Here is a 24,532-nt window from a genome sequence, read left to right as displayed (position 1 = left end):
ACATCGACCCATTACCCCCTCTCTCTTCCCAATGTGCCACTGTCTCCATTTCGGCCATTTTACCCGCTGCGTCTCTCCCTCCCTGTTGGCCATTTGAAGTTTGTCCATCACCATCTCCCTGCCGGCCATTGTGACAAAGGAATCAGGTCGGGCCGCCACTCCCTCGGATTTGTCAATGCATCCCTCCCTCCCTGGTGATCATTTTCAATGCGTGCGTCTCCCCGTCCCTGGTGACAATGTTATCTCGGCGCGACACTCTGCCCCGGTAATAATATTATATTCAGGCTTTAATCCAGAATCCTATTTTAATCAGCAGGTAACTCCCCCACCCCGTGATAATTTTCAGTCAGTGCACAATCCTCACCCTGTTGTTCATTTTAACTCTGCCTGTCACTCCCACTCTCTTGTCAGTGTATCACTCCCTCCCTGACGGCCCTGACAAACTTGGTGACCACGGCCATCTTAATTCCGCCCATCGCCCCCTCCATGGCGCCCATTGTCACTCAGCCCATCACTTTCTCCCCGGAGACCATTTTCAGTCAACCTTTCACTCCCTCCCTAGTGACCATTCTAAATCCTTCTGTCCTTCCCTGCCTGGTCACCATTTTCAATCGGGGGGGCAGGAGGGGGACAGATAGCCCGAATGGGAGTTCGGTTGAGGTGAGATCCTTGGCACCCAGACTCTGCCAGTCCGACCTCCCACAGCCTGGAGCTGAGACGCTACTGTGTCAGTGTGAGGAGCTCCGACCCACTGTTGCAGTGCACAGCGTGCGGGGGCAACAGAAGCCTCAAATAAAACTTGAGTCCGGCACCAGGACAGGAAGTTACAGCGGTTTATTGATTTCATCATGACAAATGTAAATTAAAGAATGTGTGAGCTGCTGACGTGCGGGAATAAATGATCGCTCCCTACTCATTCACGGTCACACACAATTAACTGACCGGCGACAACGGGTTTGAATATTCAGTCCCGTTTCTCACCGTCACTCTGCATCGGGGAACCGATGATTATAAAATCACACTTCAGGGCCGTGTCCGAGATCGCTGCAGATCCAGGGTCACTGCCGAGATATTTGTCCATTTAACATCATTATATGGGCCAGGCTGCCGAATGCACCGTCCTCGGCAAAGGGAGCAAAAAGATTCTCTCCCGGGATAATCCCACCCCGGGACATCGGTGACCCAGACTGAGCCCCAGACCCCGGACTCTTTCTGTCTGAGTAAGTCCCCGGGGTGTCAGGTGGGAGTCTCGTACACGCACATCCGGCGGAAGTTGCGCCGCCGGACAACAGGTGGAAACACGTCCGAGCGACGCACAGCGCGAGACTTGAGCTGGTTCCGTTAAAACCGTTCGGAGTCACCCCCGGCGCGCGGCCATTAAAGGTAAGGGCGGGAGTTAAAGGGGAGGACGGGGAATCGGCCAAATGTCCACAACCCCATCCCGCGGGCGGGGATGTTCACACATTCAGATGTTGACAGGATCACTCTCAGTCCGGGTCTGGGTTCCTGCAGAGATCTCAGTTCCTTCCTCCCTGTCTCACTGAACCGATTCCCCGCCAGCCTGAAACAGATGGAAGAATAAAGATGAAATAAACAGATTACACAACAGTGTCAGTAACAGGGGGCCGGGGTTAATGTTTCAACAACACTCACAGACAAATATCACCAGAAAACCCGCCGATCCGCTGATATTTTATCACATTGAACATTAACACAAACACTCACCAGATCCGCTCCAGACTCGGGAGGGTCAGTATGAGGCGGCGGAGAGCGGGGACAGATCGGTCTGTCAGCGGGTTTGATAACAGGTTCAGCTCCGTCAGTGATGGGTTTGTACTGAGAGCGGAGGCGAGATCCTCGGCACCAGAATCTGTGAGACCGACATCCCACAGCCTGGAGATGAGAGAGAGTGAGGGTGAAGGACACAGAGAGACAGGAGACGGTACAAATCCCCAGTGTTTATCAGTAACACAATTACTGATCACATTAATGTTCAGTGTCAGACACCCAGTGACTGTAAACACAATCTCCCACAGTCTGGTACTTACCGCAGTTTTTGTATTTTACACTCCGGGTTCCTCAGCGCCGCAGACACCTGTTTCACTCCTGAATCTCCCAGTTTATTATCACTCAGGTTCAGCTCCGAGAGTGATGGGTTTGTACTGAGAGCGGAGGCGAGATCCTCGGCACCAGAGTCTGTGAGACCGACACGCCACAGCCTGGAGATGAGAGAGAGTGAGGGTGAAGGACACAGAGAGACAGGAGATGGTACAAATCCCCATGTGTTTATCAGTAACACAATTACTGATCACATTAATGTTCAGTGTCAGACACCCAGTGACTGTAGACACAATCTCCCACAGTCTGGTACTTACACCAGTTTCTGTATTTTACACTCCGGGTTCCTCAGAGCCGCAGACACCAGTTTCACTCCTGAATCTTCCAGTTTATTATCACTCAGGTTCAGCTCCGTCAGTGATGGGTTTGTACTGAGAGCGGAGGCGAGATCCTCGGCACCAGAATCTGTTACACCGACATAATTCAACCTGAAGACGAGAGAGAGTGAGGGTGAAGGACACAGAGAGACAGGAGACGGTACAAAGCCCCGGTGTTTATCAGTAACACAGTTACTGATTTTTTTCTTCAGAACGACTGCGCAAGTCGACCAGTGGGAACAGCGAGAAGAGTTTAAAAGGAAGACAGATTTACAGAGCGAGCGTCAGAGGAGCGGGAGACAGAGTAGGAAGGCTTTGGCTCAACGGGGCTTCGGCGATAAAGGGTCGAGGCGAGGTAGGTTATCTGTTTACAATACAGACAGTATGTGTGTGAGACTGGGTTTCTGTGCTCGGTGTCAGATGTGGGAGATCCTGGAGACTCCCAGCCTCCCGGACGGCAACATCTGCACCCGGTGGGTCGAGCTGCAGCTCCTTAGGGACTGAGTTAGGGAACTGGAGATGCAGCTCGATGACCTTCGTCTGGTCAGGGAGAGCAAGGAGGTGATAGAGAGGAGTTACCGGCAGGTGGTCACACCGGGGCCACGGGAGACTGAAGAAGTGGGTCACAGTCAGGGGAGGGAAGGGCAAGAAGCAGGTACTAGTGAATACCCCAGTGGCTATACCCCTTAACAATAAGTACTCCTGATCAAGTACTGTTGGAGGGGGTGCAACATCAGCTACACCTCTGGCACAGAGTCTGGCCCTGTGGCTCAGAACGGTGCGGAAAGGAAGAGGAAGGCAGCAGAGATATGGGACTATAGTTAGGGGGTCTGACAGACGATTCTGTGGAGGCAGGAAAGAAACTCAGATGGTAATTTGCCTCGCAGGTGCCAGGGTCCAGGATGTTTCTGATCACGTCCGCGATATCGTGCAGTGGGAAGGAGAACAGCCAGAGGTCATGGTACAAATTGGTACCAGTGACATAGGTAGGAAATGGGAAGAGGTCCTGAAAACAGAGTACAGGGAGTTAGGAAGGAAATTGAGAAGCAGAACCTCAAAGGTAGTGATCTCGGAATTACTGACTGTGAGAATAAGATTAGGATGAGGTGAGGATAAACGCGTGGCTGAGGGATTGGAGCAGGAGGCAGGGATTCAAGTTTCTGGATCATTGGGACCTCTTTTGGAGCAGGTGTGATCTGTGCAAAAATGACGGGTTGTACTTGAATCCCAGGGGGACCAATATCCGGACAGGAAGGTTTGCTAAGGCGACTGGAGAGAGTTTAAACTAGAATTGCTGTGGGGAGGGAACCAAATTGATGTGATGGAGGAGAGGAAGGTTGACTCACAAATAGAGAGAATTTGGAGACAGTGTGAAAGGGAGGATACGCAGGAGATAGAGAAGGGAGGCACTCAGTCCGATGGTTTGAGATGTGTCTATTTTAATGCAAAGAGTATGATGAATAAAACGGATGAGCTGAGAGCGTGGATCAGCTCTTGGAGCTATAATGAGGTGGCCATTACAGAGACTTGGATGGTGCAGGGGCAGGAATGGCTACTTTAAGTGTCAGGATTTAATTGTTTCAGAAAGGGCAGGGAGGGAGGCAAAAGAGGTGGGCACCTGGCACTGTTGATCAGAGATAGTGTCACGGCCACAGAAAAGGAGGACATCATGGAGGGGTTGTCTACAGCATCTCTGTGGGTGGAAGTTAGGAACAGGAATGGGTCAGTTATTCTCCTCGGTGTTTTGTATAGGGTACCCAACAGTAACAGGGACATCAAGGAGCAGATAGGGAGACAGATTCTGGAAAGGAGTAACAATAACAGGGTTGTTGAGGTGTGAGATTTTAACTTACCAAATATTGATTGACAGATTTCGAGTGAGGAGTTTAGATGGGGTGGAATTTGGTAGGCGTGTTCAGGAAGGTTTCTTTACGCAATTTGTAGATAAGCCTACAAGAGGAGAGGCTTTACTTAATCTGCTATTGGGAAATGAACCTGGCCTGGAGTCAGGTCTCTCAGTGGGAGAGCGTTTTGGAGATAGTGATCACAATTCTATCTCTTTTACCATATCCTTAGAGAGGGATAGGAACAGGCAAGCTAGGGAAACCCTTAATTAGAGTAAGGGGAACTATGAGGCTATCAGGCTGGAACTTGTAAGCATAAATTGGAAACTGATGTTCTCAGGGAAACATACCGAAGAAATGTAGAAAAAGTTCAAGGGATATTTGCGTGGGGTTCTGAGTAGGTACGTTCCAGTGAGACATGGAAAGTATGGTAGGGAACAAGATCCGTGGTGCACAAAGGCTGTTGTAAGTCTAGTCAAGAAGAAAAGAACAGCTTACGAAAGGTTCAAAAAATGAGGTAATGATATGAATCTGGAAGATTATAAGGCTAGCAGGAAGGAGCTTAAGAATGAAATCAGGAGAGCTAGAAGGGGTCATGAGAAGGCCTTGGTGGACAGGATTAAGGAAAACCCCAAAGCATTCTGCAAGTATGTGAAGAGCAAGAGGGTAAGATGTGAGAGAATAGGACCAAGCAAGTGTGACAATGGAAAAGTGTGTATGGAACCGGAGGAAATAGCGGAGGTATTTAATAAACCATTTGCTTCGGTATTCATGACGGAAATGGATCTTGGCAATTGTAGGGATGACATGCAGTGGACTGAAAAGCTTGAGAATGTAGATATTAAGAAAGAGGATGTGGTGGAGCGTTTGGAAAGCATCAAGTTGGATAAGTCACCGGGACCGGAAGGTAGAGCAGTGGATGTAGTGTATATGGATTTCAGCAAGTCATTTGATAAGGTACCACATGCAAGGCTTATTGAGAAAGTAAGGAGGCATGGGATCCAAGGGGACATTGCTTTGTGGATCCAGAATCGGCTTGCCTACAGAAGACCATTAGTGGTTGTAGATGGGTCATATTCTGCATGGAGGTTGGTGACCAGTGGAGTGCCTCAGGGATCTGTTCTGGGACCCCTAGTCTTGTGATTTTTATAAGTGACCTGGATGAGGAAGTGGAAAATACCCAAGCCAAGTTTGCTGATGACACAAAGGTTGGGGGTGTTTTGGATAGTGTGGAGGGATGTCAGAGGTCACAGTGGGACACCAAAAGGATGAAAACTGGGCTGAGAAGTTGCAAATGGAGTTCAACCCAGATAAGTGTGAAGTGGTTCATTTTGGTAGGTCAAATATGCTGGTAGAATACAGTGTTAATGGCAAGAGTCTTGATAATGTGGAGGATCAGAGGGATCTTGGGGTCCGAATACATAGGACACTCAAAGCTGCTATCTAGGTTGACTCTGTAATTAAGAAGGCATACGGTTTATTGGCCTTCATCAGTCGTGGGATTGAGTTTAAGAGTCGAGAGGTAATGTTTAAGAGTTGACAGGTTATGAGGGGAATACATCGAGTTGACATGAATAGGCTTTTTTCCGTTGAGAGTAGGGGAGATTCAAACAAGAGGACATGATTTGAGAATTAGGGGGCAAAAGTTTAAGGGTAACACGAGGGGGAATTACTTTACTCACAGAGTGGTGGCTGTGTGGAATGAGTTACCAGCAGAAGTGGTAGAGGCAGGTTCGGTATTGTCATTTAAAGTAAAATTGCATAGGAATATGGACAGGAAAGGAATGGGGGGTTATGGGCTGAGTGCAGTTCGGTGGGACTAGGTGAGAGTAACTGCTCGGCACGGACTAGAAGGGCCAAGATGGCCTGTTTCCATGCTGTTATGGTTACATAGTTATATGTCGCAGCTATATAGGATCCTGATCAGACCCCACTTGGAGTACAGTGCTCAATGCTGGTCTTTTCACTATCGGAAGGACATGGAAACCATAGAAAGGGTGTAGAGGAGATTTACATGGATGTTGCCTGCATTGGGGTGTATACCTTATGAGAAAAGGGTGAGTGAACTCGGCCTATTCTCTTGGAGAGGCAGAGGATGGGAGGTGATTTGATAGAGCTGGACAAGATAATGAGAGGCATTGATCATGTGGATAGTCAGAGGCTTTTCCCCAGGCCTGAAATGGCTAGCACGAGAGGGCATATTTTTAAGATGTTTGGAAGTAGGTACAGAGGAGCGGTCAGGGGTAAGTTTTTTTACACAGAGAGTGGTGAGTGTGTGGAATGGGCTGCTGGTGGCGGTGGTGGAGGCGGAAACGATCGGATCTTTTAACTCCAGGATGGCGACATTGAGTTTAGAAATATAGAGGGCTCTGGGTAAAACCGAGATAATTCTAAGATAGAAACATGTTCATCACAGCGTTGTGGGCCGAAGGGCCTGTATTGTCCTGTACGTTTTCTTTGTTTCTTGGTTTCTACTGATCACATTAATGTTCAGTGTCAGACACCCAGTGACTGTAAACACAATCTCCAACAGTCTGGTACTTACCACAGTTTCTGTATTTTACACTCCGGGTTCCTCAGAGCCGCAGACACCAGTTTCACCCCTGAATCTCCCAGGTCGTTCCGCCCAAGTCTAAACACAATCAGACATATTGATGAACAAAGTGATTCAAACCGTGGGTCTGGGGGAATTTCTCTCACTCGGATATTTCTGGAAACATTAAACCCTTCAGTAAATCACTGATCGGAATTCCCATCACTGTCAATGTCCTTCACTGCCCAGCTCCAGGGTATTCAGCAATTGTCAGTAATCTAGTCTGTCGGTGTGACCCTGTAAACTCCACATATTCTCTCTCATTTCCAGATGGAGAGAAAAGTGTTCCTGACCGAAATGCAGAAATGTCAATGGGACACAGTGAAATCGACCCACCCGTGCTAAAGGGATGGGGAAGAGAATTCCCACAGGAGGAAGGGTGATGGGGAAGAGCAAACCCACAGGAGGAAAGGAGATGGGGAAGAGAGATCCCACAGGAGAAAGGGGGACGGGGAAGTGAGATCCCACAGGAGGTAGGGGGATGGGGAAGAGAGATACCATAGGAGTAAAGGAGATGGGGAATAGAGATCCCCCAGGAGAAAGGGGGACGGGGAAGTGAGATCACACAGGAGGTAGGGGGATGGGGAAGAGAGATCCCATAGGAGTAAAGGAGATGGGGAAGACAGATCCCACAGAAGGAAGTGGGATGGGGAAGGGAGGTCCCACAGGAGGAAGGGGGATGGTGATGAGAGATCCCACAGGAGGAAATGACATGGGGAAGAGATCCCAGAGGAGATTGTGGGATGGGGAAGAGATATCCCAAAGGAGGAAGGGAGATGGGGATCAGCGATTCCACTGGAGGAAGGGTAATGGGGAAGAGATTCCACAGGAGGAAGGGAGATGGGAAAAGGAGATCCCAGAGAAGGAAGGGGGATGGGGAAGAGAGATCCCACAGGAGAAAGGGGGACAGGGAAGATAGATCCCACAGGAGGAAGGGAGATGGCGAACAGAGATCACACAGGAGGATGGGGGATGGGGAAGAGAGATCCCACAGGAGGAAGGGGGATGGAGAAAAGAGCCCACAGGAGAAAGGGGGATGGGGAAGAGAGATCCCACAGGACGCAGGGGGACGTGGAAGAGGGGCCCCACAGGAGGAAGGGGGACGGGGAAGAACGATCCCACTGGAGAAAGGGGGATGGGGAAGAGATATCCCACAGGAGGTTGGAGGGAGGGGGAAGAGAGATCACAGAGACGAGTGGCGGATGGGGACAGATCCCAGCAAAGGAAGGGAGATGGTAATAGAGATCCCACAGTTGGAAGGGGGATGGGAAGAGAGATCCCACCGGAGGAAGGGAGATGGGGAAGAGAGATCCCACAGGAGGAAGGGGGATGGGGAAGAGAGGTCCCACAGGACGCAGGGGGACGTGGAAGAGGGACCCCACAGGAGGAAGGGGGACGGGGAAGAACGATCCCACTGGAGGAAGGGGGATGGGGAAGAGATATCCCACAGGAGGTTGGAGGGAGGGGGAAGAGAGATCACAGAGACGAGTGGGGGATGGGGACAGATCCCAGCAAAGGAAGGGAGATGGTAATAGAGATCCCACAGTTGGAAGGGGGATGGGAAGAGAGATCCCACCGGAGGAAGGGAGATGGGGAAGAGAGATCCCACAGGAGGAAGGGGGATGGGGAAGAGAGGTCCCACAGGACGCAGGGGGACGTGGAAGAGGGACCCCACAGGAGGAAGGGGGACGGGGAAGAACGATCCCACTGGAGGAAGGGGGATGGGGAAGAGATATCCCACAGGAGGTTGGAGGGAGGGGGAAGAGAGATCACAGAGACGAGTGGGGGATGGGGGCAGATCCCAGCAAAGGAAGGGAGATGGTAATAGAGATCCCACAGTTGGAAGGGGGATGGGAAGAGAGATCCCACCGGAGGAAGGGAGATGGGGAAGAGAGATCCCACAGGAGGAAGGGGGATGGGGAAGAGAGGTCCCAAAGGAGGAAGGGGGATGGGGGAGGGAGATTCCACGGGAGGCAGGGGGACGGGGAAGAGAGATCCCACAGGAGGCAGGGGGACATGGAAGAGGGATCCCACAGGAGGAACGGCGATTGGGAAGAGAGATCCCACAGTAGGAAGTTGCTTTGGGAAGATAGAGCACAGTGTGAAGGGGGATGGGGAAGAGAGATCCCACAGGAGGATGTGGTAGAGAGATCCCATTGGAGGAAAGTGGACAGGAAAGAGCAATCCCACAGCAGGAAGGTTGATGGGGAAGAAATATCCCACAGGAGTTTGGCGGACGGGGAAGAGGGATCCCACAGGAGGGAGGGGGATGGGGAAGAGAGATCCCACAGGAGGAAGGGGGATGGAGAAGAGGGATCGCACAGGAGGAAGGGGGATGGGAAGAGAGATCCCACAGGAGGAAGCGGTATGGGGTAGAGATCCCACAAGAGGAAGGTGGATGTGAGTGAAATCACACAGGGGGAAGGGGGAAGTGGAAGAGAGATCCCACAGAAGGAAAGGGGAATGGGATTGAGAGATCACACAGGAGGAATGGGGATGGGAGTGAGAGATCACACAGGAGGAATGGGGATGGGAGTGAGAGATCCCACAGGAGGAAGGGGGATGGGGAAGGGAGATGCCACAGAAGGAAGGGGGATGGTGATGAGAGATCCCACAGGAGGAAATGGCATGGGGAAGAGATCCCAGAGGAGGCAGGCGGACGAGGAAGAGGAATCCCACAGGATTAAGGGGGATGAGGAAGATAGATCCCACAGGAGAAAGGGGGATGGGGGAGTGAGATTCCACGGGAGGCAGGGGGACGGGGAAGAGAGATCCCACAGGAGGCAGGGGGACGTGGAAGAGGGATCCCACAGGAGGAAGGGGGATTGGGAAGAGAGATCCCACAGTAGGAATTTGGTTTGGGAAGATAGATCCCACAGTGTGAAGGGGGACGGGGAAGAGCGATCCCAACGCAGGAAGGGTGATAGGGAAGTGATATCCCACAGGAGGTTGGGGGATGGGGAAGATATAGCCCACAGGAGGTTGGGGGACGGGGAAGAGAGATCCCACAGGAGGCAGGGGGACGGGAAAGAGGGATCCCGCAGGATTAAGGGTGATGAGGAAGAGATATCCCACAGGAGAAAGGGTAATGGGGAAGAGGGATCCCACAGGGGGAAGGGGGATTGTGAAGAGAGATCCCCAGATGAAGGTGGCTTGGGTAGTGATCCCACAGGAGGAAGGGGGATGTGGAAGAGAAAACCCACAGGAGGAAGGGGATTGGGAAGAGATCACACAGGCGAAGGGGGACGGGCAAGAGTGATCCCAGAGGAGAATGCGGGATGGGGAAGAGAGATCCCTCAGGAATAAGAGGGATTGGGAAGAGATATCCCACAGGAGGAAGTGGGTTTGGGAAGATTGATCCCACAGTGGGAAGGGGGATTAAGAAGAGAGATCCCAGAGGAGGAAGGGGGCTGGGGTAGGGATCCCACAGGAGGAAGTGGGTGCAGAAGACAGATCCCAGAGGAGTAAGGGAGATGGGGAAGAAATCGCACAGGAGGAAGGGTGTGCGGAAGAGAGATCCCAGAGGAGGAGGGGGGTGGTGGGAAGAGAGATCCCAGAAGAGGATGTGGAAGAGAGATCCCACATGAGGATGGCGGACGGGTAAGAGGGATCCCACAGGAGGCGGGGGGACGTGGAAGAGGGATCCCACAGGAGGAAGGGGGATTGGGAAGAGAGATCCCACAGTAGGATGTTGGTTTGGGAAGATAGATTCCACAGTGTGAAGGGGGATGGGGAAGAGAGATCCCACAGGAGGTTGGGGGGGAGGGGGAAGAGAAATCACAGAGACGTGTGGGGGATGGGGACAGATCCCAGCAAAGGAAGGGAGATGGTAATAGAGATCCCACAGTTGGAAGGGGGATGGGGAGAGAGATCCCACCGGAGGAAGGGAGATGGGGAAGAGAGATCCCACAGGAGGAAGGGGGATGGGGAAGAGAGGTCCCAAAGGAGGAAGGGGATGGGGGAGTGAGATTCCACGGGAGGCAGGGGGACGGGGAAGAGGGATCCCACAGGAGGAAGGGCGATTGGGAAGAGAGATCCCACAGTAGGAAGTTGGTTTGGGAAGATAGATCACACAGTGTGAAGGGGGATGGGGAAGGGAGATCCCACAGGAGAATGTGGTAGAGAGATCCCACTGGAGGAAAGTGGACGGGGAAGAGCAATCCCACCGCAGGAAGGGTGATGGGGAAGAGATATCCCACAGGAGGTTGGGGGATGGTGAAGTGAGATCCCACAGGAGGCAGGAGGCTGGGGAAGATGGATCCCGCAGGATTAAGGGTGATGAGGAAGAGATATCCCACAGGAGAAAGGGTGATGGGGAAGAGGGATCCCACAGGAGGAGGGGGGATGGGGAAGAGAGTTCCCACAGGAGCAGGGGGGACGTAGAAGAGGGATCCCACAGGAGGAAGGGGGATGTGGAATAGAAAACCCACAGGTGGAAGGGGATTTGGGAAGAGATCACAGAGGAGAAGGGGGACGGGCAAGGGTGCTCCCAGAGGAGAATGCGGGATGGGGAAGAAAGACCCCACAGGAATAAGCGGGATTGGGAAGAGATATCCCACAGGAGGAAGTGGGTTTGGGAAGATTGATCCCACAGTGGGAAGGGGGATTAAGAAGAGAGATCCCAGAGGAGGAAGGGGGCTGTGGTAGGGATCCCACAGGAGGAAGTGGGTGCAGAAGACAGATCCCAGAGGAGTAAGGGAGAGGGGGAAGAAATCGCACAGGAGGAAGGGTGTGCGGAAGAGAGATCCCAGAGGAGGAGGGGGGGTGGTGGGAAGAAAGATCCCAGAAGAGGATGTGGAAGAGAGATCCCACATGAGGATGGCGGACAGGGAAGAGGGATCCTACATGAAGGAGGGTGATGGGGAAGAGCGATCCCACCGTAGGAAGGGGGATCGCGAAGAGAGATCCCACAGGAGGATGGGGGATGGAGAAGAGAGATCGCACAGGAGGAAGGGGGATGGGGAAGAGAGATGCCAAAGGAGGAAGGGGGATGTGGTAGAGGGATCCCACAGGAGGAAGCGGGATGGGGAAGAGAGATCCCACAGTAGGGTTGGTTTGGGAAGATAGATCCCACAGTGTGAAGGGGGATGGGGAAGGGAGATCCCACAGGAGGATGTGGTAGAGAGATCCCACTGGAGGAAAGGGGACGGGGATGAGTGATCCCACCGCAGGAAGGGTGATAGGGAAGAGATATCCCACAGGAGGTTGGGGGATGGGGAAGAGATATCCCACAGGAGGCTGGGGGATGGGGAAGAGATATCCCACAGGAGGCTGGGGGATGGGGAAGAGAGATCCCACATGAGGATGGCGGATGGAGAAGAGAGATCTCACAGGAGGATGGGGGATGGGAAGAGAATTCCCACAGGAGGAAGCGGAATGGGGTAGAGATCCCACAGGAGGAAGGTGGATGTGAGTGAAATCCCACAGGGGGAAGGGGGATGGGTAAGAGAGATCCCACAGAAGGAAAGGGGGATTGGATTGAGAGATCACACAGGAGGAATGGGGATGGGGAAGGGAGATCCCACAGAAGGAAGGGGGATGGGGAAGGGAGGTCCCACAGGAGGAAGGGGGATGGGAAAGGGAGATCCCAGAGAAGGAGGAGGGATGGTGAAGAGAGATCCCACAGGAGAAAGTGGGACAGGGAAGAAAGATCCCACAGGAAGAAGTGAGATGGCGAACAGAGATCCCACAGGAGGATGGAGGATGGGGAAGAGAGATCCCACAGGAGGAAGCGGGATGCGGAAGCGAGATCCCACAGGAGGAAGGGAGATGGGAAAGGGAGATCCCAGAGAAGGAGGAGGGATGGTGAAGAGAGATCCCACAGGAGAAAGTGGGACGGGGAAGAAAGATCCCACAGGAGGAAGTGAGATGGCGAACAGAGATCCCACAGGAGGATGGGGATGGGGAAGAGAGATCCAACAGGAGGAAGGGGGATGCGGAAGCGAGATCCCACAGGAGGCAGGGGGACGGTGAAGAGAGATCCCACAGCATTAAGGGGGATGAGGAAGAGAGATCCCACAGGAGAAAGGGGGATGGGGAAGAGAGAACCCACAGGAGGCAGGGGGATGTGGAAGTGAGATTCAACAGGAGAAAGGGGAAGGGGATGAGAGAACCCACAGGAGGCAGGGGGACGTGGAAGAGTGACCCCACAGGAGGAAGGGGGTCGGTGAAGAGCTATCCCACTGGCGGAAGGGGGATGGGGAAGAGATATCCCACAGGAGGTTGGAGGGAGGGGGAAGAGAGATCACAGAGACGAGTGGCGGATGGGGACAGATCCCAGCAAAGGAAGGGAGATGGTAATAGAGATCCCACAGTTGGAAGGGGGATGGGAAGAGAGATCCCACCGGAGGAAGGGAGATGGGGAAGAGAGATCCCACAGGAGGAAGGGGGATGGGGAAGAGAGGTCCCAAAGGAGGAAGGGGCATGGGGGAGTGAGATTCCACGGGAGGCAGGGGGACAGGGCAGATGGATCCCACAGGAGGCAGGGGGACGTGGAATATGATCCCACAGTAGGAAGGGGGATTGGAAAGAGAGATCCCACAGTAGGAAGTTGGTTTGGGAAGATAGATCCCACAGTGTGAAGGGGGATGGTGAAGAGAGATCCCAGATGAAGGCGGCTGGGGAAGAGAGATCCCACAGGACGATGTGGTAGAGAGATCCCACTGGAGGAAAGGGGACGGGGAAGAGCGATCCCACCGAAGGAAGGGTGATAGGGAAGAGATATCCCACAGGAGGCAGGGGGACGGGGAAGAGGGATGCCGCTGCGTTAAGACTGATGAGGAAGAGATCTCCCACAGGAGAAAGGGTGATGGGGAAGAGGGATCCCACAGGAGGAGGGGGGAAGGGGAAGAGAGTTCCCACTGGAGGCAGGGGGGACGTGGAAGAGGGATCCCACAGGAGGAAGGGGGATGTGGAAGAGAAACCCCACAGGAGGAAGGGGATTTGGGAAGAGATCACACAGGAGAAGATGGGCGGGCACGAGTGATCCCAGAGGAGAATGCGGGATGGGGAAGAGAGATCCCACAGGAATAAGCGGGATTGGGAAGAGATATCCCACAGGAGGAATTGGGTTTCGGCAGATTGATCTCACAGTGGGAAGGGGGATTATGAAGAGAGATCCCAGAGGAGGAAGTGGGCTGGGGTAGGGATCCCTCAGGAGGAAGTGGGTGCAGAAGAGAGATCCCAGGGGAGGAAGGGAGATGGGGAAGAAATCGCACAGGAGGAAGGGCATGCGGAAGAGATATCCCAGAGGAGGAGGGGGTGGGGTGGGCAAGAGAGATCCCAGAAGAGGATGTGGAAGAGAGATCCCACATGAGGATGGCGGACGGGGAAGAATGATCCCACAGGAAGGAGGGGGACGGGGAAGAGCGACTCCACCGGAGGAAGGGGGTTGGGGAAGAGAGATCGCACAGGAGGATGGGGAATGGAGAAGAGAGATTGCACAGGAGGAAGGGGGATGGGAAGAGAAATCCCTCAGGAGGAAGCGGTATGGGGTAGAGATCCCACAGGAGTAAGGTGGATGTGAGTAAAATCCCACAGGGGGAAGGGGAATGGGGAAGAGAGATCACACAGAAGGAAAGGGGGATGGGATTGAGAGATCACGCAGGAGGAATGGGGATGGGTGTGCGAGATCCCACAGGAGGAATGGGGACGGGGAAGGGAGATCCCACAGAAGGGATGGGGAAGAGGGGTCCCACAGGATGATCGGTGAAGGGGAAGAGAGATCCCACAGAAGGATGTGGAAGAGAGATCCCACTGGAGGATGGGGGACGTGGAAGAGCGATCCCACCGGAGGAAGGGGGATGGGGAAGAGAGATCCCACAGGAGGAAGGGGGACGGGGAAGAGAGATCCCACAGGAGGAAGGGGGATGGGGAAGAGGGGTCCCACCGGATGATCGGTGATGGGGAAGAGTGATCCCACTGGAGGAAGGGGGATGTGGAAGAGCGATCCCACCGGAGCAAGGGGGATGGGGAAGAGAGATCCCACAGGATTAAGGGGGACGAGGAAGAGAGAACCCACAGCAGAAAGGGGGATGGGGAAGAGAGATCCCACAGGAGGAAAGGGGATTGGGGACAGAAGTCCCAGGGAAGGAAGAGGGATGGGGAAGAGAGATCACACAGGAGGAAGGGGGATTTTGAAGAGAGATCTCACAGTAGGAATGGGAATGGGAGTGAGAGATCCCACAGGAGGAAGGGGGATGCGGTATGGGGTAGAGATCCCACAGGAGTAAGCGGGGTGTGAGTGAGATCCCACAGGGGGAAGGGGGATGGGGAAGAGATATCCCACAGAAGGAACGGGGATGGAATTGAGAGATCCCACAGGAGGAAGGGGGATGGGGAATGGAGATCCCACAGGAGTAAGGGGGATGGGGAAGGGGGATCCCACAGGGGGAAGGTGGATGCTGAGGAGAGATCCAACAGTTGGAAGGAAGTGGGAATGGGAACAGAGAGCCCAGAGAATGAAAGGGGGATGGGAACGTGAGATCTCACAGGAGGATTGCTACCCATGCCACGTGCTAGTGAGGCTAGAAATAGGAAGATAATGCAGCAAAATATGTGGCTGAGGGGATGGTGCGTGAGGGAGGTGTTCAAGTTTCTGGACAATTGGCCTTTCTTCCAGGGGAGTTGCGACCAGTTTGAATTGGACAGTTTGCATCTGAACTGGAGGGGACTAACATCCTTGTCGGTAGGTTAGCAAGCTCTGCTCCGGGGGTTTTAAACTAGGTTGCAAGGGAGTGGAACCAGAGTGTTAGAGCAGATAGTGAGGTGGAGGAGGATAAGGGTCATGCGAGGACTGCTTGTATAGACAGATATCAAAGGTTTGTATGTGAGAGGAATGTTCGCAGGTGCATCTATTTCAATGCAACGAGTATTGTAGGTAAGGCAGATGAGTTTTGCGCGTGGATTGGCACGGTGATATCGACATTATTGCTATTAGTAAGACTTGGTTTGCAGGAGGGGCAGGACTGGCAGCCTCATGTTCCGCGTTTCCATTGCTTCAGACGTGGTAGGGGATAGGGATAGAAGGGGGTGGAGTGGCATTACCAGTCAGGGAGAATCTCACAGCTGTGTGTAGACGGGACAGCCCGGAGGGCTCGTCTACAGAGGCCATATGGGTGGAGCTGAGGAACGGGAAAGGTGTGAGCACACTAATAGGGTTGTATTATAGACCGCCCAATAGTCAGTGAGAATCGGAGGAGCAAATCTGTGGAGAGGTAGCACACCAATGTAAGAAACAGGAAGCTGTAATCGTAGGGGATTTTAACTTTCCACATATTGACGAGGACGCCCACTCTAAGAAAGGGTTAGATGGCGTGGAGTTTGTCAAATGTGTTCAGGAAAGTTTTCTAAATCAATGTATTGAGGTACCAACGAGAGAGGGTGCAGTACCTGATCTCCTATTAGGGAATCAAACAGGTCAGGTGACAGAAGTATGCGTAAGCAAACATTCTGTGTCCAGTCACCATAATGTCATTAGTTTCAAGATAATTATGGATAAGGATAGGACTGGTCCACCAGTTAAGGTTCTGAATTGGAGAAGGGCCAATTTTGTGGAAACGAGAGAGGATCTGGGAAGAGTGGATTGGGATAATTTGTTTTCTGGCAAGGATGTGTTCAGTAAGTGAAACGCCTTCAAGGGTGAAATTTTGAGAAAGCAGAGTTTGCATGTTCCTGCCAGGATTAAAGGCAAAGTTAACAGGGATAGGGAACCTTGGTTTTCAAGGGATATTAGTGATCTGATTAAGTAGGTGTTTAGCAGGTATAGGCTACAAGGGACAAGTGAGGTACTTGAAGAGTATAGAAAATGTAAGGGAATGCTAAAGAAGGAAACCAGGAAGGCAAAAAGAAGACATGAGGTTGCTTTGACAGATAATGTGAAGGTAAACCTGAAGGTTTTCTTCAATGTAAATTAAGAGTAAAAGGATAGTAAAGGACAAAATTGGTCCCCTAGAAGATCAGAGTGGTCATCTATGTGTGGAGCCTCACGAGATGCTGGAGATCTTAAACAGTTTTTTTGCGTCAGTGTTTACTCAGGAAACTGGCATAGCGGATATGGAATTAAGGGCAACAAACGGTAGTGACATGGAACGCGTAGAGATTAAAGAGGAGGAGCTGCTTGCTCTCTTACAGTAATTAAAGATAGATAAATCGCCCGGGCCTGACATGAGATTTCCTCAGACCTTGAGAGAGACTAATGTAGAAATTGCAGAGACCCTGGCAGAAAGATTTAAAATTTCCTTCACCACCGCTGTGTTGCCGGAGGATTGGAGGGCAGCTCCTGTAGTTCCGTTGTTTGAAAAAGGCTCCAAAAGTACACCAGGTCATTACAGACCAGTGAGCCTGACATCAGTAGTAGGTAAATTATCTGAAGGTGTTCTGAGAGATCGGATATACAAGGATTTGAACAGCCGAGGGCTGATAAAAGATAGTCACCATGGCTTTGTATGTGGTAGATTATTTTTAAGGAATCTTGTAGTGTTTTTCGAGGAGGTTACCAAGAATGCATATGAAGGAAAGGCTGTGGATGTTGTCTACATTGACTTTTGTAAGGGCTTTGACAAGGTCCCACATAAGAGGTTAGTTCTAAAGGTCCAGACACTAGGTATCCATGGAGAGGTTGTAAACTGGATTCGAATTGTCTGTGTGGGAGAAGACAGAGAGTGGTAGTGGATGATTGCTTCTCAGACTGGAGGCCTGTGACTAGTGGTGTGTCTCAGGGATCTGTGCTGGGACCATTGTTGTTTGTTGTCTGTATATCAATGATCTAGATGATAATGTGATAAATTGGATCAACAGGTTTGTGGATGACACTAAGATGGAGGCGTTGTGGACAGCGAGGATAGCTTTCAATGCTTGCAGAGGGATCTGGACCAACTGGAAGAATTGACCAGAAAATGGCAGATGAAATTTAATGCAGACAAGGGTGAGGTGTTGCATTTTGGAAGGACAAATCAAGGTAGGACGTACACAGTAAATGGTAGGGCACTGAAGAGTGCGGAGAAACAAAGGGATCCGGGGGTTCAGATACATAATTCCCTGAAAGTGGCATCACAGGGAGACAGGGTTGTAAAGAAGGCTTTTGGCACCCTGGCATTAATAAATCAAAGTTGAGTTTAGTAGTTGGAATATTATGGTTAGGTTGTATAAGACATTGGTGAGGTCAAATATGGAATATTGTGTGCAGTTCTGATCACCTAACGATAGAAAGGATATCAGTAAGTTTGAAAAAGTGCAGAGAAGATTTACTAGGATGTTGCCGGCTCTTCAGGAGTTAAGTTACAAGGAAAGATTAAACAGGTTAGGACTTTATTGCTTGGAGCGTAGAGGAAAGAGGGGAGATTTGATAGAAGTTTACAAAATTATGAGGGTATAGACAGGGTAAATGTGAATAGGCTCTTTCCACATAGATTAGGAGAGATAAATAAGAGAAGAAATGGCTTCAGCCTGAAAGGGGAAAGGATTCGGGGGAGCATTAGGAGGAACTTCTTCACTCAGAGGGTGGTGAGAGTGTGGAACGAGCTGCCATCTGATGCACAAAATGTGGACTCACGCTTAAGCTTTAAAAATAGAATAAATTGGATAGATACATGGATGGGAGAGGACCGGAGGGTTATGTACTGGGTGTAGGTCAATGGGACGCAGAATAAGATTTTGGTACAGATTAGAAGGACCGGATGGCTTGTTTTCTGTGCTGTTGTGTTAAATGATTTTATGATTCTTTGGGGAGAAGAGTTTCCACAGGCGAAAGGGGGATGGGGGTGAGGAAGAGAGAACCCACAGGAGGAAGGAGATGGGGAAGAGAGAACCCACAGGAGGAAGGAGATGGGGAAGAGAGAACCCACAGGAGGAAGGGATCCCACAGGAAGAAGGGGATGGGGAAGGGAGATCCCACAGGAGGAAGGGGGATGGGGAAGAGAGATAGCACAGGAGCAAGGGGGATGGAGATGAGAGATCCCACAGCAGGATGAGGGATGGGGAAGAGAGATCTCACAGGAGGAAGGGGGATGAGGAAGAGAGAACCCACAGGAGGAAGGGGGATGGGGAATAGTGGTCCTAATGGAGGAAGTGGGGAGAGAGAGGGATTAAACAGGATGAGGGGGGAAGGGGTTGAGAGATCAGCCAGGAGGAGGAGAGATATGGAAGAGAGATCTCACCGGAGGATGTGGGATTGAGAAGAGAAATCTCACAGGAGGAAGGGTGTTGGGGAAGAGAAATTGCACAGGACAATGGAGCATGCCAAAGAGAGATCCAACAGGAAGAAGTCAATGGGGGAGAGAGATCCCACAGGAGGAAAGGTTATGGGGAAGATAAATCCCACACGAGGAAGATAGATGGGGAAGAGAGATCTCACAGGAGGAAGAGGGATGGGGAGGAGAGATCTCACCGGAGGAAGAGGAATGGGGAAGAGAGATTCACCGGAGGAAGAGGGTGGGGAGATCTCAGAGGAGGAAGGGGGATGGGGAGGAAAGATCTCACAGGAAGTGGGGGTGTGTGGAAAAGACATTCCACAGGAGGATGAGGAAAGAGTAATAGAGAGCCCACAGGAGGAACGGGGATGGGGGCGAGATTCCAAAGAATGGAAGGGGGATTGGGATGAGAGGTCCCACAGGAGGATTCCAAGGGTAAACGGTAATCCTACAAGACGAGAGGATGCAGAATTTTTTTTGGACGTGTGTGTTGGTTCTGAACAGAGCCCCAGAGGAGATGCGCCCTCGCTTTTTGCGTATCTGGAAGTGTGCAAAGTCACGCTAGGGGAAAGGCAGTGGGAGGACAATCTCACAGTGGTATTTCTTTCCTTCTCACTGGGACAGTCTGCTAACGGTCTCTTGTCCCTCACCGGGAAAGGGGTGTGAATCTCTGACCCAACTGCTGCAGTCAGTGTCGGTCTGGGTGTCAGTAACAGTGAGAAGGAACATTGTCAATGGACGAGTCACAGGCAGCGAGAAACGCGGCCATTACTGTGATGTATTACCATTAAACCAATGGCCGTTGTTCACTGATCTGATGAAGTCTCCAACATCCCTCCACAAGGAACCACAGAACCCTCCCGTCCTTGGGGAATTACTGACTGACCCCCTGGGCATTTGTCACAACTCTTCACAATCTGATTTAATACAAATTCACCGAAATTCCTTTACATTGAAACAACACAATGAGACAGTTTCACAGTTCAGAGTGAGAGATAAATCAAGTTACCCCAACTCCTGGCACTTGTGCAGCCCGGGTCCCAGCTGCTGGATTCCTTCACACTGAATGTGGCAGTTCTCCAGGTCGAGGTGTTTTATTGTATCACAGAGTCCGATGACATGAGACAGGACCGCGCAGTCAATCGGGGTCAGTGTCATTCCACAGAATGAAAGTCTCTCCAATGTTTCTTGAACCAGTCCACGATTCTGAGACTCAAACAGGTAGTGCAATGTGTTCAGGCGGCTCCTTTTACCAGCTTCACTCCTCAGATTTCTACTCTGGCGTTTAACCTCCTCATTCACCCAGTCAATCACCCAGCAGGTTGTTTGATGAGGAAATGGACCCAGAAACTCCTCCAGGCCCCGAGCTGTCATTCGGTTGGAGAGCCCAGCAACAAAACGGAGAAATACCTCAAATCTCCCATCTGTCGTGTTGTGGGCTTCAGTAAGGAATTTCAGGATATCCCCGGGATGTGGATTCAGGAATTGTGCGACTGCAGCTACAAACTCTTGGATGGTGAGGTGTGGGAATGTGTAGACCACGCTCCGGGCAGAATCCTCTCTCTCCAAAAGCTCCATCAGGAACCCGGACAAGAACTGGGAAGGCTGCAGATTGTACTTGATCAAATCTGCATCTATAAACACAATCTTCTTCTCGGACACTCCTCTGAAGGCCATTTGACCAACCCTGAGTAACACATCACGGGGGTTCTCAATCTCACGGCTGTGGTTTTTCAGGATGTTGTAAATGTAGTAGGAGTACAGTTGGGTGATGGTCTTGGGAACTCGCTGAGGGTCCCTGACTCTTTGTGTGAAGAAGGGGCCCAGTGCCAGAGCGAGGATCCAGCAGTAGGAGGGGTTGTAGCTCATGGTGTACAGGATCTCGTTCTCCATCACGTGTTTGAAAACAGCTTCCGCCACCGTCTGATCTTCAAAATGTCTGATGAAATATTCCTTCCGTTCCTCACCTGAAAATCCCAGGATTTCAGCCCAGACACTGATCTCTGCCTTTTCCAATAAACGTAACGCAGTGGGACGGGTGGTCACCAGCACTGAACACCCTGGGAGCAGCTTGCCCTGGATTAAACTGTACACAATGTCAGACACTTCACACCACCACTCGGGATCTGGACACTGGTGCTTGGGTTCTGTATCTCTCCGACTGTCAGCAAAATCGATGGTGTGTTTGAATTCATCCAAACCATCGAATATAAACAGCAATCCCTCTGCGTTCTTCCAGACCTCTCTCAGGATATTCCCGAAGTAAGGATACTGATCCAGAATCAGTTCCCTCAGGTTTATTCTGCCGTTAATGGAGTTTAAATCCCGGAACTTAAAACTGAAGACAAACTGGAATTGTTGGTATATTTTCCCTGTGGCCCAGTCGTAAACAATCTTTTGTACCATTGTTGTTTTCCCGATCCCCGGGACTCCGGCCACTGTTGCCTTACATCCGGGAATCTTTTGGCCCCATCTGCTATGTGAGTAATTTCTCTGAAACAGATGTCTGGTGCTGATTTTCTCCAGCTCTCTCCGCAGATGTTTCTCCCTCCACTCCTCGTGGTCTCTGCCTCTTGCCAGCAGCTCATGTTCCACCAGTCTCCGATCTCGAACAGTAGAAATGACCGTGAGCTCAGCGTATCGATCAACCAGCTGGGAAACCTTCACCTTCTCCCTCATCAGGATCGTGTTCACTCTCAGTGTTTCAGTTTGTGTCCGCAGGGTCTCCTTGTGTTTCTGTTGAACATCTTCCATGGGTACAGACAGTGGACAAACTGTTAGATGCCTCAACTCAGAACTTATTATTTAAGCACATGAGAATTAGCGCAAAGCTATTGCATTGATGGATTCATCAATGGATGTTCGTACAGCAAATTCAATTAACAGACCGCTGACTGGTCAAAGAGGCCTGTTCCAGATAAACACCAGATCATCACATTTCCTCATTAACTGTGCTGTGAAGGTGAGTATTTCCCTGGTAGTTTACTGACCCCTAACTGTCCCGTACCGGACAATCTCCCACTACTGTCACAGCTGTCATTTTTTTCTGTGGAAGAAACTTTTAATCCCCAGTGTTGATGTGGCAAACAGAGATGGAGAAGAGGGTAGAGGGCATTCTGTTTAAGGAACAAGTCGGAGAATCACAGCTCCCCCTCCCCGCCCACTGTCACTGATTCAAAATGCAAAGAAGCAGCTTTGCTGATCAGCACGTCCTTTGTAGGTTGCTGGTTGGGTAGTGGGATCTCAAAGTGGGTTCAAATCCTGTCATGGGTGTGTGGGGTTTTGCACTGTGTTTGGCCTCTGCCAGAGATGTATGGGGATCGCACAATGTGTAAGGACCCTGTCAGGGGTATGCGGGGTCTCACAGTGTGTCAGGACGCTGTGTGGGATGTGTGGGGTCTCACAGTTTTTCAAGACCCAGCCAGAGTTGTGTGGGGGTCTCACAGTATGACGGGACCCTAACAGGGGATTGTGGGGTCTGACAATGTGTAAAGACCCTGTCAGTGGTGTATGGGTTCTCACAGTGTGTCAGGACCCTGTCAGGGGAGTGCGGGGTCTCACAATGTGTAAGAACCCTAACAGGGTTGTGTGAGATCTCACAGTATGTCACGAACCTGTCAGGGTTGTGTTTGTGTAATCACAGTTTGTCAGGAAACACCAGGGGTGTGTGGTGTCTCACAGTGTGACAGGGCATGGTCAGGTTTGTTTGGGGTCTCAATGTCTGTCAGTGCCCTGATAGGGGTGTGTGGGGTCCCACAGTGTGTCAGGATGCTGTGTCGGATGTGTGGAGTCTCACAGTTTTTCAAGATTCTCTCAGGGGTGTCTGGGATCTCACAGAGTGTCAGGACCCTGTCAAGATTTTGTTGGGTCTCAATGTGTGTCAGCACCCTGACAGGGGTATGTGGAGTGTCACAGTGTGTCAGGACGCTGTGTGGGATGTGTGGGGTCTCACAGTTTTTCAAAACCCTATTAGGGGTGTGTTAGGTCTCTCAATTTTTTTCTGGACCATGTCAGGGTATTATGGCGTTTCACAATGTGTCAGGACCCCGTCAGCTGTGTGTGTGGGCTCTCACAATGTGTAAGGACCATAACAGGGTTGTGTGAGGTCTCACAGTGTGTCCGGAACCTGTCAGGTTTGTGTTTGTGTAATCACAGTGTGTTAGGAAACACCAGTGGTGTGTGGTGTCTCACAGTGTGTCAGGAACTGTGAGGTGTTTGTATGGTATCACAGTGTGTAAGGAACCTGTCAGGTGTGTGTGGGTTCTCACAGTGTGTCAGGACCCTGTCAGGGGTATGTGGGGTCTGGCAGTGTGTCAGGACACTAACAGCAGAGAGCGCGGTCTCACAATGTGTAAGGACCCTGCCAGGGGTGTGTGTGGTCTCACAGTCTGACAAGACTATGGCAGGGGCGTGGGGTCTCACAGTGTGTCAGGACCCTGTCAGGGATGTGTGGGGTCTCACAGTGGGAGAAGACCCTACCAGGGTTGTGTGGGGTCTCACAGTGTGTCTGGGGCCGTGTCATGGGCGTGTGGGACATCTCAAAGTTTCGGGACCATGTCAGAGGTGTTCTGTGTTGCACCATGTGCAATGACCCTGTCAGGGGTTTGTGGGATCTCACAGTGGATCAGGACACTGTCAGGGGTAAATGGTGTATCACTGTTTGTCAGGATCCTGCCAGAGGTATGTCGGGACCCTCTCAGAGGTGTGTGGGGTCTCACAGTGTGTCAGGACCCTGTCAGGTGTGTGTGGGGTCTGGCAGTGTGTAAGATGCTGTGTGGGATGTGTGGGGTCTCACAGTTTCTCAAGACCCTCTCAGGGGTGTGTGGGGCCTCACAGAGTGTCAGGATCCTGTCATGGGTGTGTGGGGTCTCTCAATGTTTCGGGACCATGTCAGGGGTGTGTGGGGTCTCACAGAGTGTCAGGACCCCATCAGCTGTGTGTGTGGGGTCTCACAGTTTGTCAGGATCCTGCCAGAGTTGTGTGGGGTCTCACAGCGTGACAGGACCCTAACAGGGGAGTGCGGCGTTTCACAGTGTGTAAGAACCCTAACATGGTTGTGTGAGGTCTCACAGTATGTCACGAACCTGTCAGGGTTGTGTTTGTGTAATCACAGTGTGTTAGAAAACACCAGGGGTATGTGGTGTCTCACAGTGTGTCAAGACTCTGGAAGGGCTGTGAGGTCTCACAGTGTTTCGTGACTCTGTCAGGTGTATGTGGGGTGTGACAGTGTGTCAGGACCCCGTCAGGGGTGTGTGGGGTCTCACAGTGTGATGGGACCCTAACAGGGGAGTGCGGGGTCTCACAATGTGTAAGGACCCTGTCAGGTGTGTGTGGGGTCTCAAAGTGTGTCAGGACGCTGTGTGGGATGTGTGGGGCCTCACAGAGTGTCAGGATCCTGTCATGGGTGTGTGGGGTCTCAAAGTGTGTCGGGACTGTGTCAGGTGTGTGTGGGATCTGGCAGTGTGTCATGAT

At 51.6% G+C, this 24,532-nt stretch overlaps 1 protein-coding gene across 1 annotated transcript; it reads right to left on the bottom strand.

Moving 5' to 3' along the window:
- Positions 1-912: 912 nt before the first annotated feature.
- On the bottom strand, positions 913-21,278 carry LOC132388211 (NACHT, LRR and PYD domains-containing protein 3-like). The gene is made up of 6 exons (XM_059960558.1): positions 20,070-21,278; positions 6,825-6,911; positions 2,376-2,546; positions 2,049-2,219; positions 1,726-1,893; positions 913-1,561 (listed from the first exon to the last, which is right to left on the bottom strand). The coding sequence occupies exons 1-6, from the start codon at positions 20,951-20,953 to the stop codon at positions 1,378-1,380; spliced, it is 1,665 nt and encodes a 554-aa protein (XP_059816541.1). The 5' UTR covers positions 20,954-21,278; the 3' UTR covers positions 913-1,377.
- Positions 21,279-24,532: the final 3,254 nt, after the last annotated feature.

Source organism: Hypanus sabinus, unplaced genomic scaffold (assembly GCF_030144855.1).
Source record: "Hypanus sabinus isolate sHypSab1 unplaced genomic scaffold, sHypSab1.hap1 scaffold_278, whole genome shotgun sequence".
NCBI classification, from domain to species: domain Eukaryota; kingdom Metazoa; phylum Chordata; class Chondrichthyes; order Myliobatiformes; family Dasyatidae; genus Hypanus; species Hypanus sabinus.
The sequence above is the reverse complement of the archived record's forward strand: the minus strand, read 5'-3'. Positions and strand labels throughout refer to the sequence as shown.